This window comes from Chiloscyllium plagiosum, chromosome 21, assembly GCF_004010195.1.
Source record: "Chiloscyllium plagiosum isolate BGI_BamShark_2017 chromosome 21, ASM401019v2, whole genome shotgun sequence".
In the NCBI taxonomy this organism is placed as follows: Eukaryota; Metazoa; Chordata; class Chondrichthyes; order Orectolobiformes; family Hemiscylliidae; genus Chiloscyllium; species Chiloscyllium plagiosum.
In genome coordinates this window covers 21,283,066-21,296,603 of record NC_057730.1, presented here as the reverse complement: position 1 = coordinate 21,296,603, position 13,538 = coordinate 21,283,066, and the positions used below count along the sequence as shown (strand labels likewise).

Sequence of the window (13,538 nt, the reverse complement as noted above, 5' to 3'; positions counted from 1 at the left end):
TTTACGCATGAGACTGCTGCGCCTCACATTTGTGATAATCAGCGGTATTGGAATTCAACATTTAAAGTTTTATTTTTATTTCTGTGAATCGGTAATACTGTAATGTAATTTGTTCCACTTTTTTTGTAACCTATTGTTAGCGTCAAACTCCATCAAGGCAGATATAGCTTGGGTTAGATTCAAAGTAAATCTTCATCTGTACTGGTTTATCAAACTCTCCAGGAACATGTCTAACATGGGTTAGATGCAGATTAAAACTTCATCCAAACTGTCCCATCAAACACTCAAGATAGTACTGGTTTATGTACACTCCCTAGCAACGTGCTTCATGCTGATTCTCGCTGGACTTCTGGAGCAGTTCAGTTTCCTATTATATCTGCCCTCACTACCAACCTGATCACTTGTACATTAACCCTATCCCCGTCATTGCCTTTCGTGGAAGAGGAAGGAGCTCAGAGCACGCACGTTTACTTTGTACGTGCAGGTTCGAGTTAGTTCTACAAGTTTCAAACCCATACTGACATCTTCAATCCTCTTCCAATTTTCGTGAAAGCGCAGGCGAAGTTGCTCTCGATTGCGTTAATAATTAATGTTTGGTTATTGGAATCAGGGAGTTGAACAAACTATTCCAAAAACAATTTTTTTCGAGCTATTACGAATTGTCTACGTATATTTAGATATAACGCTGGGAGATTGGAGTTAAACACAAATCCTACATTGATAGTCAAACTTTCTTCGTTTCGTCCAGTTTTAGTTCGTTAACTATACTTCTAAATATTGAGAGATTGAGAGATTGTTATTCAATTTTTGGCCAAAACATCAAAGTACTGGCGCTTCTAAATCCTTGTGTACTTTGAAGTTCGTGGTTGGGGGAGTGGGGCGGAGGAGCGAGCATGAATTTAAGTGGAGCTGACAGAAGTACAGGAGTAGTCTTGATATGTGATCGATGGAACCCGATTCAAGCAGAAGCTGAGGGCTGCCGAAGGATTAACTTCTGGCCCCTTTCCAAAGGCATTTCTTCAGCTTAGTTGCACGCTTGCTCAGTTGTGTTACTGCTTTTGGCCCCATAACAGTTAGAAGGCTGGGCTTGAGCATGCAAGAGGCACATAATGTCACCAACCTTGGAATGAGTTCATGGAACGTCCTGGGTAGGCTGTTAGACGGGAGGGGAAGAAAAAAGCAGAGTGAGTGGAGTAAAGCAAAGGGAAAGAAATGAAATCAGTAAAGAGAGAAAGAGAGAAGCAGAAATGGTGACAACAAAATGTGAAACAAACACATGAAAGCCGATAATTCAGAGCATGCTAATCCGTTCTAGATGTACAGTTTGTATGTTTATCACTTCTATAGTCTGAGTTTTTTCCCCTCAAAGGAGCGACTTTGAGCCAGTGTTGGATTGAACAGTTATTCAAGTGAAACATAAGCCCTGATTTTAACCGGGGTCCAGGAGTGGTGTACGTTGGTGAGTGGAGAAATTTGGCAGGGGGTGGTGCTGGTTTGGCTGAATTAGATTAGATTAGATTATTTACAATGTGGAAATAGGCCCTTCGGTCCAACAAGTCCACACCGACCCACCGAAGCGCAACCCAGCCAGACCCATTCCCCTACATTTACCCCTTCACCTAACACTATGGGCAATTTAGCGTGGCCAATTCACACAACCTGGACATTTTTGGACTGTGGGAGGAAACCCACGCAGACACAGGGAGAATGTGCAAACTCCACACAGTCAGTCGCCTGAGGATGGATCCAAGATGGGCGTCAGACTGACAGAATCTTCGCATTGTACGGTTTTGGAAATATTACTGTAACGGTTTCAGACCTCACCTGCAGATAATCAACTCCCTTCTACTCCCCTCCCCCCCCCCCAAAAAAAACTGGCTATTGACGGTGAGCACGGCGCCTGCGATTGGAAGGAATGGGATGATGCCTGTAGCCTGGGAGGATGCCTCAGCCTGGGATAGGGAAGTTCAGCTCATGTGGCTTGGAGGAAGAATCCTGCTTCTCGGGGATCTGCAAGAATTTTTTTTCATTTATGAAAAGACTTGGCCGTTGAATCTATGACTCAATCTCCACTTATTTAGCCTGGTTTAAAGTTCCCAATGCTTTCCCACGCACGTCTCCAGTTAAATGGGGCCCTGGCCGATATTTTATGTCATCGGATTCCAAGTTGTATCTTTAAAGAACCATCTTGCAGGTTCCCAGTGACTGTCCTTCTCGCCTCCTCAGAAGAACAGGTTAAAACTACAACCGGAACATTGGTGCATGACATCAGCAGATGAATCATGAGCAATTTTAAACTGACTGGCCTGTTGCCGTCCATCAGACAGGGTTATGAATCGTCTAAAGTAGAATCGAGAATATCCCTGGGCAATTGGATCTAAACATTAAAATAGTGATTATATAGCCCAACCACTCCTGGGCCCTTCTCTATGCCTAAAGCCATGAGCAAAAGGCAATATAAGAGGAAAATGCCTACGGCACAAAAATCTCTTCAGTACGTTGACGAGCTGGGATTGTCTTATGATAAATTGGCTGATGTCATGCAAGTGGAGCAAGAGTCTGCTTCAAGGTGGCCCTGTGCATAGCCCACACTAATGGCCCTTAGAGATTGTAGACTATCTAACTGTGGAAAGTAGCTCAGTTTCTCCAGAGTCGCACTTTTCTAAAAACAAAGCGACTGAATACGCGTCAGGAGCAGGAACGTTTGCAGGTATTCCCCCATCGCCATGACACATAAACCACTGGTAATCCACCTAGATTCAACGGAAATATTTCAACAAGTTCAAATTGGGCTGTTTGTTTTTTTTTTAATTGTCTACCAGCACAATATGTTCCTGCCGTGTTTCACACACTCTTAGAATGTGTAATGTTAAAGTCTCCGATAATTTCCCTCATTATATTGTTGCAGCCTCTGGATATGCATGTAGAAATTTCTCAGTTGCTCAAGCAAGTCCGGCAGCTATTCTATTTATCTCAGTGTATTTCCAGTTTCTCAGGTATTTAAAATTCAATATTCAGGTATTTGACCCAATAAAGGAGGTACCCATAATCCGCTTGTTTGTTGGGTCTCCAAACCGCTGAAAGACAATTCAGGCTGATCACTGCATGAAGACAGCATTAAGAAGTTTATCAATAATTAAAATAAATGACATCACAACACAAGGCTTAAAGCAGAGCTACTACCTCTTATGGGTGCATTACTGAAGACCTAGTGCCTTGTGTGACAATGCTGCTCCTTTAACAAGGTTATGTTGTCCTTGTTTTTTTTCCCCCCAGAGGGCTCATAAAAGACACTGACCTCAAAAAGTTTAGGTTTGGATGGGTTTAAGGGCCAGTTTGATTATAGCTAACAAATACTGCCTAAGGCAAAAGGCTTTCACTTTGTTTAAAAAAGAAGGCTTGTACAATGAAAGGGGAGTGACCAGTTTTCCCAGCTCAGCTTTTCCCTGGTTTGATTTAATTTTTGGTTTGGTCTGGCTATTCACTGAAAACAGTCAGGTAGTTGTGAAGCTGCTGGACCCAAAGAAGCAGGTCCATGCTGGTACCCTCTCTCTGATATCTCTCCTACCTTTTGTGCAAATGGGTGTTTATGGGGATTGTTGCAAGTATTTGGAACAACATCATTAATTTGGGATGATCTGTTGGTTTCTCGGATAGGTTGTTATTTAGTATTCTGTTCTCTTTTATTTGCGCTTCATACAGTAATCTTGTAAATAAATTGTTTTTGTTTAAAACTACATGGTTTGACCAATTACATCCCTCCTGGAATATCCACGTTACACCTGCTTAAAACAATTAGCAAATGTTAGGGTCTAGGCTACTTTCTTGAAATGTTTGGGGGGTTCTGGTTTGGTCTGTAACATTTATTTAGAATGTAGATTTTACAATCCCTTCAATTTCCTGTTGATCATCAACAGTATATGTTTAACCTTTTTTTTAGAATTTTGCCATAGGTGACATATTTGTGAGACAGCCACTGTTCAGATGTCCATCCAATGTCTATACAAAAGGATTGGTGCTGGATACACTGTTTTTTGTCATTTATATAAATGATTTGGATGTGAACAAAAGAGGTACAGAGGACACCAAAATTGGCAGTGTAGTGGACAACAAAGAAGGTTACCTCAGAGTACAATGGGATCTTGATCAGATGGGCCAATGGGCTGAGGAGTGGCAGATGGAGTTTAATTTAGATAAATATGAGGTGCTGCATTATGGAAAGGCAAATCAAAGCAGGACATAATGGCAAGGTCCTGGGGAGTGTTGCTGAACAGCAATCTTGGAGTGCAGGTTCATAGTTTCTTGAAAGTAGAGTTATAAGTAGATAGCATAGTAAAGATGATGTTTGGTATGTAGTCTTTTATTGGTCAGAGCATTGAGTATAGGAGTTGGGAGGTCATGCTGCAGCTGTACAGGGCATTGGTTAGCCCACTTTTGGAATAATGTGTGCAATTCTGGTCTTCCTCCGATCAGAAAGATGCTGTGAAATTTGAAAGGGTTCAGAAAAGATTTACAAGGACGTTGTCAGGGCTGGAGGATTTCAGCTACAAGGAGAGGCTGAATAGGCTGAGGCTTTTTCCCTGGAATGTTGAAGGCTGAGGGGTGACTTATAGAGATTTATAAAATCATGAGGGGCATGGATAGGGTAAATAAACAAGATATTTTCCCTGGAGTAAGGGAATCCAGAACTAGAATGCATAGGTTAAGGTGAGAGAGACAAATTTAAAATGGACCTGTCTGGCAACATTTTCATGCAGAGGGTGGTGTGTGTATGGAATGAGTTGCCAGAGGAAGTGGTGGTGGCTGGTACAATCACAACATTTAAAAAACATCTGGATAGGTATATGAATAGAAAAGGGTTTAGAGGGATATGAACCAAGTGTTGGAAAATGGGACTCGATTAGGTTAGGACATCTGGTCGGCTTGGACAAGTTGGACCGAAGGTTCTGTTTCTGCGTTGTACATCTCTATGACGCTATATGCGTTTTCCAAATGTGAACCATTGCAAAGGAACACTAATTTATGCCTTTCTTCCTCCCAGCCCAAGTATAATGAAACAACTTTAGTTCACATATCATGTTGACTAACTCAGCAGCAGCCATTTCTTGATCAGTGCCACCTCACCCAATGCTTTCACCGTCATCAGTCACCAAGAGAACTGAATCATTCCTAATCTTCATTTTAAAAATCTTTCAGATCTGTTTCTTAATTCAACAGTTTCAGTTCTGAACATTGATTTATAATAAAGAATCAACGGAACTGGTCACAGGAGCAATAGCAAGATTGAACTGAGAAGCGTGGAAATGTGTATGTCTATGGTTGAAACAAATGTCTTAGCACTTCAGTACATATCCTTACATCATTGTCTGAGTGCTACTTTAACAGAAGTCTTTTGACTGTAAACATTTGTCAGATTATTCTTGGACTACCTCCCATAGCTAAACTGATAGTTAACAGGTTCATAATACTTTCATCTGTGACAACCACATCACACGGTCATGGTTGAAACTGATATTTTGCAGAATAAAGTGTAATACTATTTATTGGCACAAACTCAATTCAACTTCAAATGGCAAGTAACACAGATGTATAGATATTAATAAAAATAAAAAAGGTAGTGCAACAGGAGAACAAGAAAATAACAAATTAATGTCCCTTGGAGATCCTTTATCAGAAGTGAAAAATGGGATCTAAACAGTCAGTTTGGGTGTTGGCTGTGAGCTCAGTTGGTAGTGCTCATACTTTAGAGTCAGAAGGTTGAGAGTTCAAGTTCCATTTGAGAGACAAATGTGTAATCCAGGCTAAAGTCCAATGCTGTTCTAAGAATGCTAGATAGGAGTGGTATGACGTGGTCCATTTTAACAATGAGCATTTCCTTAGCATTTTGTGTTATAGAATGTTTTCCATAATTTCTCAATCCCCCACACTATGGATGACACAACCACCTGATGAAGGAGTGGCACTCTGAAAGCTAGTGCTTCCAATTAAACCTGTTGGACTATAACCTGTTGTGAGATTTTTAATTTTCCAGAATATGGACAAATGCTTTGGTCATAAGAACCTGAGGTCTTTGAAGAGTTACAGTGTGCCCTCTCTGGTGAGAGGCTTTGTGAGTCACATGACAAAATTCTGGATGTTTTCTGGTAGCCATCCACAGGTTTCCTCCATCTAAAATATATTGTTGCTCCTTCACACTTCAGGGCTATGTCACAATAGCATCAGCAACAAAACCCACTTGGGCCCAAATACACTCAATGTTGAATCAAACCACCCCTGTGAGTTCTGATATATAATTTAAACAAGATGGTTGCTGGGGCGTTATATCCCAAATAATCTCATTTGAAATTCATTTCTAACAACTCCCTTCTAATATACTGCAATATCCTCTTAAACCCATTGATTCTAAAGCACTGTCTAACCAATGAATAATGTAGTAGCCAGGTCTTGGATCTGGGCATAAGCAAGTTTTTGCTAACCTTGAATTGACTGATTTTCATCAAACAAACATTCCTTTTGAGATAGAGATGGACCGGTTAAATGATTCAACAATGAATATTTTGAAATTACCAAACATGATGAAAGGAAAAATAGACAGTTAAAGGCAATAGGAGGGACTGAAAGGCAAAAATATTCAGTATTGGTTTACTGATAATCACAAAGTACTACTAACAGATCTGAACATGATCAAGAATATGACTGAATAATATAATCACGTGTATTAGTTTGAAAATAATTGTATAATATAGTCATATGTATTAATTTTAACATGAATGGATGATATAGTTATTTGTACTAAATTGGAACATGAATTATGCAAATACAACTGGGTGGAGATAAAGGCATGTATATGTATAACTTTTTGATTGCAAATGATTATCTGTAGGAATAGTCCATTGGAAGCTTATTATCTGTAAAAATAGTCTAAACGTTTGTTCTCGCATAAAAATTTGAGCTGTACACCATTGGGATATGTGCATTTCCCACGCATGTATGAATAAGCAAACATTTTAACAAAGCAACCCGAGTCTCCTCTGGTCTATGAGGAAATAAAGAGTTAAACTCACCCTGTCAATGACATCCCACTTAACATGATAGCAGAGCTGCCTGACTGTTAAGACCCGTTATCGCTGTAATGTTACTTTCCTGGACTTTAGCTCCATGATGTGTTCACTAGTTGTAACTAAAACAATAATGCTTGAATTCACTGTCATTTATATTAAACTTACACAATAAACTACATTTTCATTCAATAGTATTAACTTCAGGTGCTAAAAGAGTTGCATTATATAAAGGGATAAGGCCAATAGAAAATGTTTTAATAAAATATTAATGACATGACAGCCATTTTGTGGGTGACAAAGCTCTATTTTTGGCACAATCAATTGTATAGCTGAAATTCTGGTCTGCATTACTTAGAAATTTCATTTTATAATGTTTGCTACTCCTCTACATCCCTATTGAAGGTCATGGTATGCCTAACTTTATATCGTTTCTTATCAACTTGTGAGACAGTCAAAGTTCAGACTTTCATTCAATGTTCATATGCATTTTCCTCTTGTCCTACCTGTTATTTCGTGTTGCCTCAGTTCATTGTACTTGTATGCTTGTTCCAGTGGTCTAATGGCATTGTGGTATATCTTCCGTAACCGCTGCAGCACACCTAGTGAGGGGTTGGGGAGAAGACAAATGAATGTAGAGGACACTGATGTCAATTTAGATCTAAAACAAGAGAGAAGCCAAGACACCTTTCTTAGGGAATTTACTTCATTAACTATTCAGTCTTGTAGATACTTTCTAATCAACCTTTTCAGTGATAGTATTATCTCTGGAGCAGGTGGGATTTGAACCTAGGCATACTGGCTCTGAGGTAGGGACACTACCACTGTGCAACAAGCACCCTTGTTCCCCTTTTCTATCTATCCAGTCAATTAATCAATTAATCCCAATTACTTGCTTAACAGGTTGCTATATTATCAGAGTCCCCTCTTCTCTTTAAATAAACTTTTAAAAACTAACTTCATGAGAAGTAAAACAAAATAATGTTTACATATCCTGCATTTTATTTCATAATACAACTGATCAATAACAAAGATCAGGCATCATGTGGCTCAGTGGTTAGCATGGTTGCCTCACAGCACCAGAGACCTGGGTTTGATTCCTGCCTTGGGCAACTGTCCGTGTGGAGTTTGCACATTCTCCCAGTGTCTGCGTGGATCCCTCCAGGTGCTCCGGTTTCTTCCCACAATCCAAAGATGTGCAGGTCAGGTGAATTGGCTATGCTAAATTGCCCATAGTGTTAGGTGTATTAATCAGGGGTAAATGGGTCTGGGTGGGTTGCTCTTCGGAGGTTGGTGTGAACTTGTTGGGCCAAAGGGCCCGTTTCCATACTGTAGGGATTCTATTCTATGTATTTTTGCATATTCCTTATAATTCATTCAATCAGCCTTTTTTTAAAAACAAAACAAGATTGTAATACATTTGTACATAAAGCAATTCAAACAAAACTGGTTTATTTCATTGTCCATCTTGAAAGATTTCCTGTAATTTCTTGAAGCAAGTACCTTTTATTGTGAAACAATCTACTAACTGCTGACTTGCATTCATCTACTTTATTTAACATTTCTCTAACATTTCATTTGTCCTAACATTTTTCTCAATGACATCCTTTGCAACATGTGCATTGTCCCAAAGCCAACAATTATCCAACAACATCCAAAAAGGCAAACTTTTTTTGGATTGATCCTTGTATGAAATTTATTTTTGACTGTTGGATAACAACACTCATTTATCCATAGTTTCTATTAGCACCAATGTTTTAGCAGCTAAAGTTACTTTAAATTACACATGATATTTTCTCAGTTTCCCAGGCCAACAGACAACATTTATTGTTCTTTTCCATCAAAGGCATGATAAATCTAGCTGGATTTGAATAGCCATCTAGAAGATTAGCAGGAGAAGCATTGCTAAAAAGGACAAGCTTCATATTTTGTGTCATCCATAACCAGAATTATGAATATGCATTTTTCTGCATATAATTTCTTTAATGTTTTATTTGCTCTCAATGCTTCCTCAACTGTGATATGTTCCATCATCGTACTCCTTTCCAATTGGTCATTACTGGTATTGGCTCAAGTTTAAGTGCACAACCAGTTTAACTGTCCAGTCAAACCTCTTTTTTTTTTAAATCTGTTTCTTCCTTGGACAGAAAAATGTTTTATTCTGTGAGGACCTGGTCTGATTTAATGGGATGTTAACATTTTTCAGATAAGTCTACTGATCCAAAGTCACTCTTGATTTATTTGGCTTAATGTCTAACTCTACATATTTAAATGGCCCCCAAAGCCTGACTTTCAGTCTCAAAATTCTCTTTTTATTTTATACATCATTCATTGCTCATATTCAACAGAAACCCTCCAGAGAAAATCAATGTGTGTCATAAAGATACCTCCGGTCAGTTTCTCACTGGGAAAGCAGTAAAACAATCCTGGATTTTCTTTAAGCTGAATGTAACCTACAAGACAGATTGAACTGAGGAATACCATACCTTGCTACATCATTCAACCCATAAGCATGTTTGCTTCATTTCAATAGTTTCACAGTCTAAGTTGTTTCAAAAATACTTCCCTTTGAAATTTTGCATCCTGAAAGAAATGCAGCTTTTATATCAATTGACTTAGCTCGCTTAGCAATACGCAAGTAGTAAGGTCTTCAGGTAATTAACCTAAAGTAGGCGAATCTAGTCTTATTCTGCACCACTACTACAAGATCTCCCACACATCGGAGCAGAATTTATTTAGCAAGATCATAAATGTATCTTCGGCTTGTGTTCACACGATACCCTTTCGGACTGTATACTTTTCTGGACTTCCACATTCTTACCTTACTTTTCCAATCCATGGATCTTACTTCCTGTCCCTCATCTTGCACACTTAACCAGTGTTTGTATTTCCTAGTGGCTTCTCATACCCTCCCCATTATGCTGTCCCTCCATTCACTATCTCCTTCTCGCACATACGTTATTTTGGTGCCAACTTTTATTTTTTGTCTTCTGACGCAAGTAGTGTTGTTCTGCATCTCTGTAAAGCATTTGTCATATTCAGTCAGCCCTTTATCTGCCATAATCTGGTCCTCATCATTGTCCAAAATTTGTATTTGCAAAATGTGAAGCCTAAATCACTCACCATGACTTGTTCAGATTCTGTAAATCGAACATAGAAATGTATAGCACAGTGTAGACCCTTCGATGTTGTGCTGACCTTTTATCCTACTTGAAGATCAAAAAACCTACATACCCTTCATTTTACTATCATCTATATGCCTATCCAAGAGTTGCTTAAATGTACCTAATGTATCAGATTCTTCTACCACTGCTAGCAGAGCAATCCACTCACCTACCACATTAAGTATAAAGACCTTACCTCTGACATCTTCCCTAAACCTTTCTCCAATCACCTTAAAATTATGCCCCCTCGTGATAGCCATTTCCACCCTTTGAAAATGTCTCTGACTATCCCCTATCTATGCCTCTCATCATCTTGTACACCTCTATCAAGTCACCTCTCATCTTTCTTCGCTCCAGTGAGAAAAGCCATAGCTTCCTCAACCTTTCTCCAGTCCAGGCAGCATTCTGATAAATTTCCTCTCTAAAGCTTCCACATCCTTCCTATAATGGGGCAACCAGAACTGAACACAATGTTCCACATGTCGTCTAACCATGGCTTTAGAGAGCTGCAGCTTAACCTCATAGCTCAATCCCCCTGCTAATGAAAGCCATACATTTTTTTTTAGATTAGATTAGATTAGATTACTTACAGTGTGGAAACAGGCCCTTCAGCCTCTCAAGTCCACACCGCCCCGCCGAAGCGCAACCCACCCATACCCCTACATTTACCCCTTACCTAACACTACGGGCAATTTAGCATGGCCAATTCACCTGACCTGCACATCTTTGGACTGTGGGAGGAAACCGGAGCACCCGGAGAAAACCCACACAGACACAGGGAGAACGTGCAAACTCCACACAGTCAGTCGCCTGTGTGCGACTTCTTAACAACCCCTTCTTAACAACCCCATCAACTTAGGTGGCAACTTTGAAGGACCAATGGATGTGGACCCAAAGATCCCTCCGTTCCTCCACACTGCCAAGAATCCTGCCTTTAACCCTGTATTCTGCATTCAAATTCGACCTTCCAAAATGAATCACTTCACACTTTTCCAGGTTGAACTTCATCTGCCACTTCAGCCCAGATCTGCATCCTGTCAATGTTCTATTGCAACCTACAACAATCCTCCACACTATCCACAATTCCACCAACATTTGCATCATCGGCAAACTTACTAACTCACACTTCCACTTCCCCATCCAAGTCATTTATAAAAACCACAAAAGAACAGAGATCCCAGAAAAGATCCCAGCAGAACACCACTGGTCACCGAGTTCCAGGCTGAATACTTTCCATCTACTACCACCCTCTGTCCTCTATGGGCCAGCCAATTCTGTGTCCAGACAGCCAGATTTCCCTATATCCCATGCCTCCTTACTTTCTGAAAAACCTACTATAGAGAACCTGATCAAAAGCCTTGCGATATCCAGATACACCACATCCACTGCTTACCTTCATCAACAGTGTGTTGTCACATCCTCAAGGAATTCAATAAGGCTTGTGAAGCATGACCTGCCCCTCACAAAGCCATGCTAACTGTCTCTAATAAAAGTATGCTTTTTCAAAATGATCATAAATCCTGTCTCTCAGAATCCTCTCCAATAATTTGCCCAGCACTGAAGACAGACTGACTGGTCTGTAATTCCAAGGATTATCCCTTCTCTTTTTCTTGAACAAAGAAACAACATTTATCACTCTCCAATCATCTGGTACTACTCCAGTGGACTGTAAGAACGTAAAGATCATCGCAAAGGTGAGCAATCTCTTCCCTCATTTCCCGTAGTAACCTTGGGTATATCCAGTCTGGCCCAGGGGACTTATCGATCCTCATGTTTTTCAAAATTTCCAGCATATTCTCCTTCCTGTTTCACACGGATTTCACAAATGACAAGGTCCCTCTCAGTAGTGAATACTGAAGCAAGGTATTCATTAAAAGGACCTCACCCACCTCCTCCAACTCCAGACACAAGTTCCCTCCGTGATCCCTGATCAGCCCTACCCTCTGGCCATGCTTTTGTTCCTCACATAAACGTAGAATGCCTTGGGGTTTTCCTTAATCCTACTTGCCAAGGCTTTTTCATGCCCTCTTCTAGCTTTCCTAAGTCCATTCTTCAGTTCCTTCCTGGCTACTTTGTAATCCCCAGAGTCCTGTCTGCTCCTTGCTTCCTCAACCTTAAGTAAGCTTCCTTCTTCTTGACTAGATGTTCCACATTTCTTGTCATTCAAGGTTCCTTCACCCTACCATCCTTTCCTTGCCTTAGTGGGAAAAACTTATCCAGCAGTCACAGCAAGTGCTCCTGAAAGAACCCCAACATTTCTGTCATGCATTTCCCTGAGAACATCTGTTCCCAATTTAAGCTCCTACTAACATTGTAATTTGCCCTCCCCTAATTATATACTCTTCCATACCATCTGCTCCTATCCCTCTCCATGACTATAGTAAAGGTCAGGGAATTGTGATCACCTATCACCGAAATGCTCTCCCCCCGAGTGACCTGTTTCATTGCCAAGTACCAAATCCAAAATGGCCTCCCATCTCGTCAGCCTATCTACATACTGTGTCAGGAATCCTTCCTGGACACACCTGACAAAATCTGCTCCATCCAAACTATTTTCACTAAGGAGTCTCCAATCAATATTAGGGAATTTGAAGTCACCCATGACAACATATGTAATCAGTTTTTTAGTGCCTGTTAACTTTGAACAATGCACCTTAATAGTTTGTTTCCCATGCTAAACCTGCTATTCTTCCATATCTTACCCTGAACTTTCCACTCATTCTGTCCTTCTCTTTGATAATATTCAATGTCCACTGGATTGAAATGTTTTTCCTGATGGATTTATATGATGTCATTAGGCTCACTGAGTGTTCTTCTCCTTGCATGCAAGGTATTCAATTACCCAGGAAAAGTGGAGGTAAATGTAATCTCTTCCAAGCTCAACATAATCACTCATTCCCAAAAGGAGTTTTTAAAAATGTTTTTCCCAAAAATAAAATCAATATGGACTAAGACACTCAACCATTTGCAGTGAGTTCTTTGCATAGACCGCCCCATACCAGAGCTCATATTAATTTACAATTTTGTTAGCCTGCTAGAATTCTTCCAAACACCTCATCTTTTACCATGTCATTTCTTTCATACATCTGTGATTACAGGGCTTTCTGCTGCTGTGTTCATTGCCGTAATGTTCATATTTTGCGCATTGATCCATTAATTACTTGTTGGAAGATTCCCCTGCCTCCTGTTGTCAGTTAGGAAGTTAGCCAGGTAGCCAGTCCATATCTCCTTTACTTTATCCACTTTTATTATTTTCTCTTTACTACATATTATTATAGGATAACTCAATCTAGTGTTCATATCTAGAAAGTGTAAG

At 40.0% G+C, this 13,538-nt stretch overlaps 1 protein-coding gene across 4 annotated transcripts in view; it reads right to left on the bottom strand.

Annotated features, from left to right (window-relative positions):
* srl (sarcalumenin) overlaps positions 1–13,538 on the bottom strand; it is a 59,996-nt gene that overhangs the window by 15,038 nt on the left and 31,420 nt on the right. For 3 of the 4 annotated variants that reach the window (XM_043711467.1, XM_043711468.1, XM_043711465.1), the window contains 2 exons: positions 7,565–7,660; positions 1,121–1,153 (listed from right to left, as the gene is read on the bottom strand). In XM_043711467.1, coding sequence (XP_043567402.1) covers positions 1,121–1,153; positions 7,565–7,660 — 129 coding nt within the window. The remainder of the gene's footprint in view (positions 1–1,120; positions 1,154–7,564; positions 7,661–13,538) is intronic. The other variant, XM_043711466.1, reaches the window with a different exon arrangement.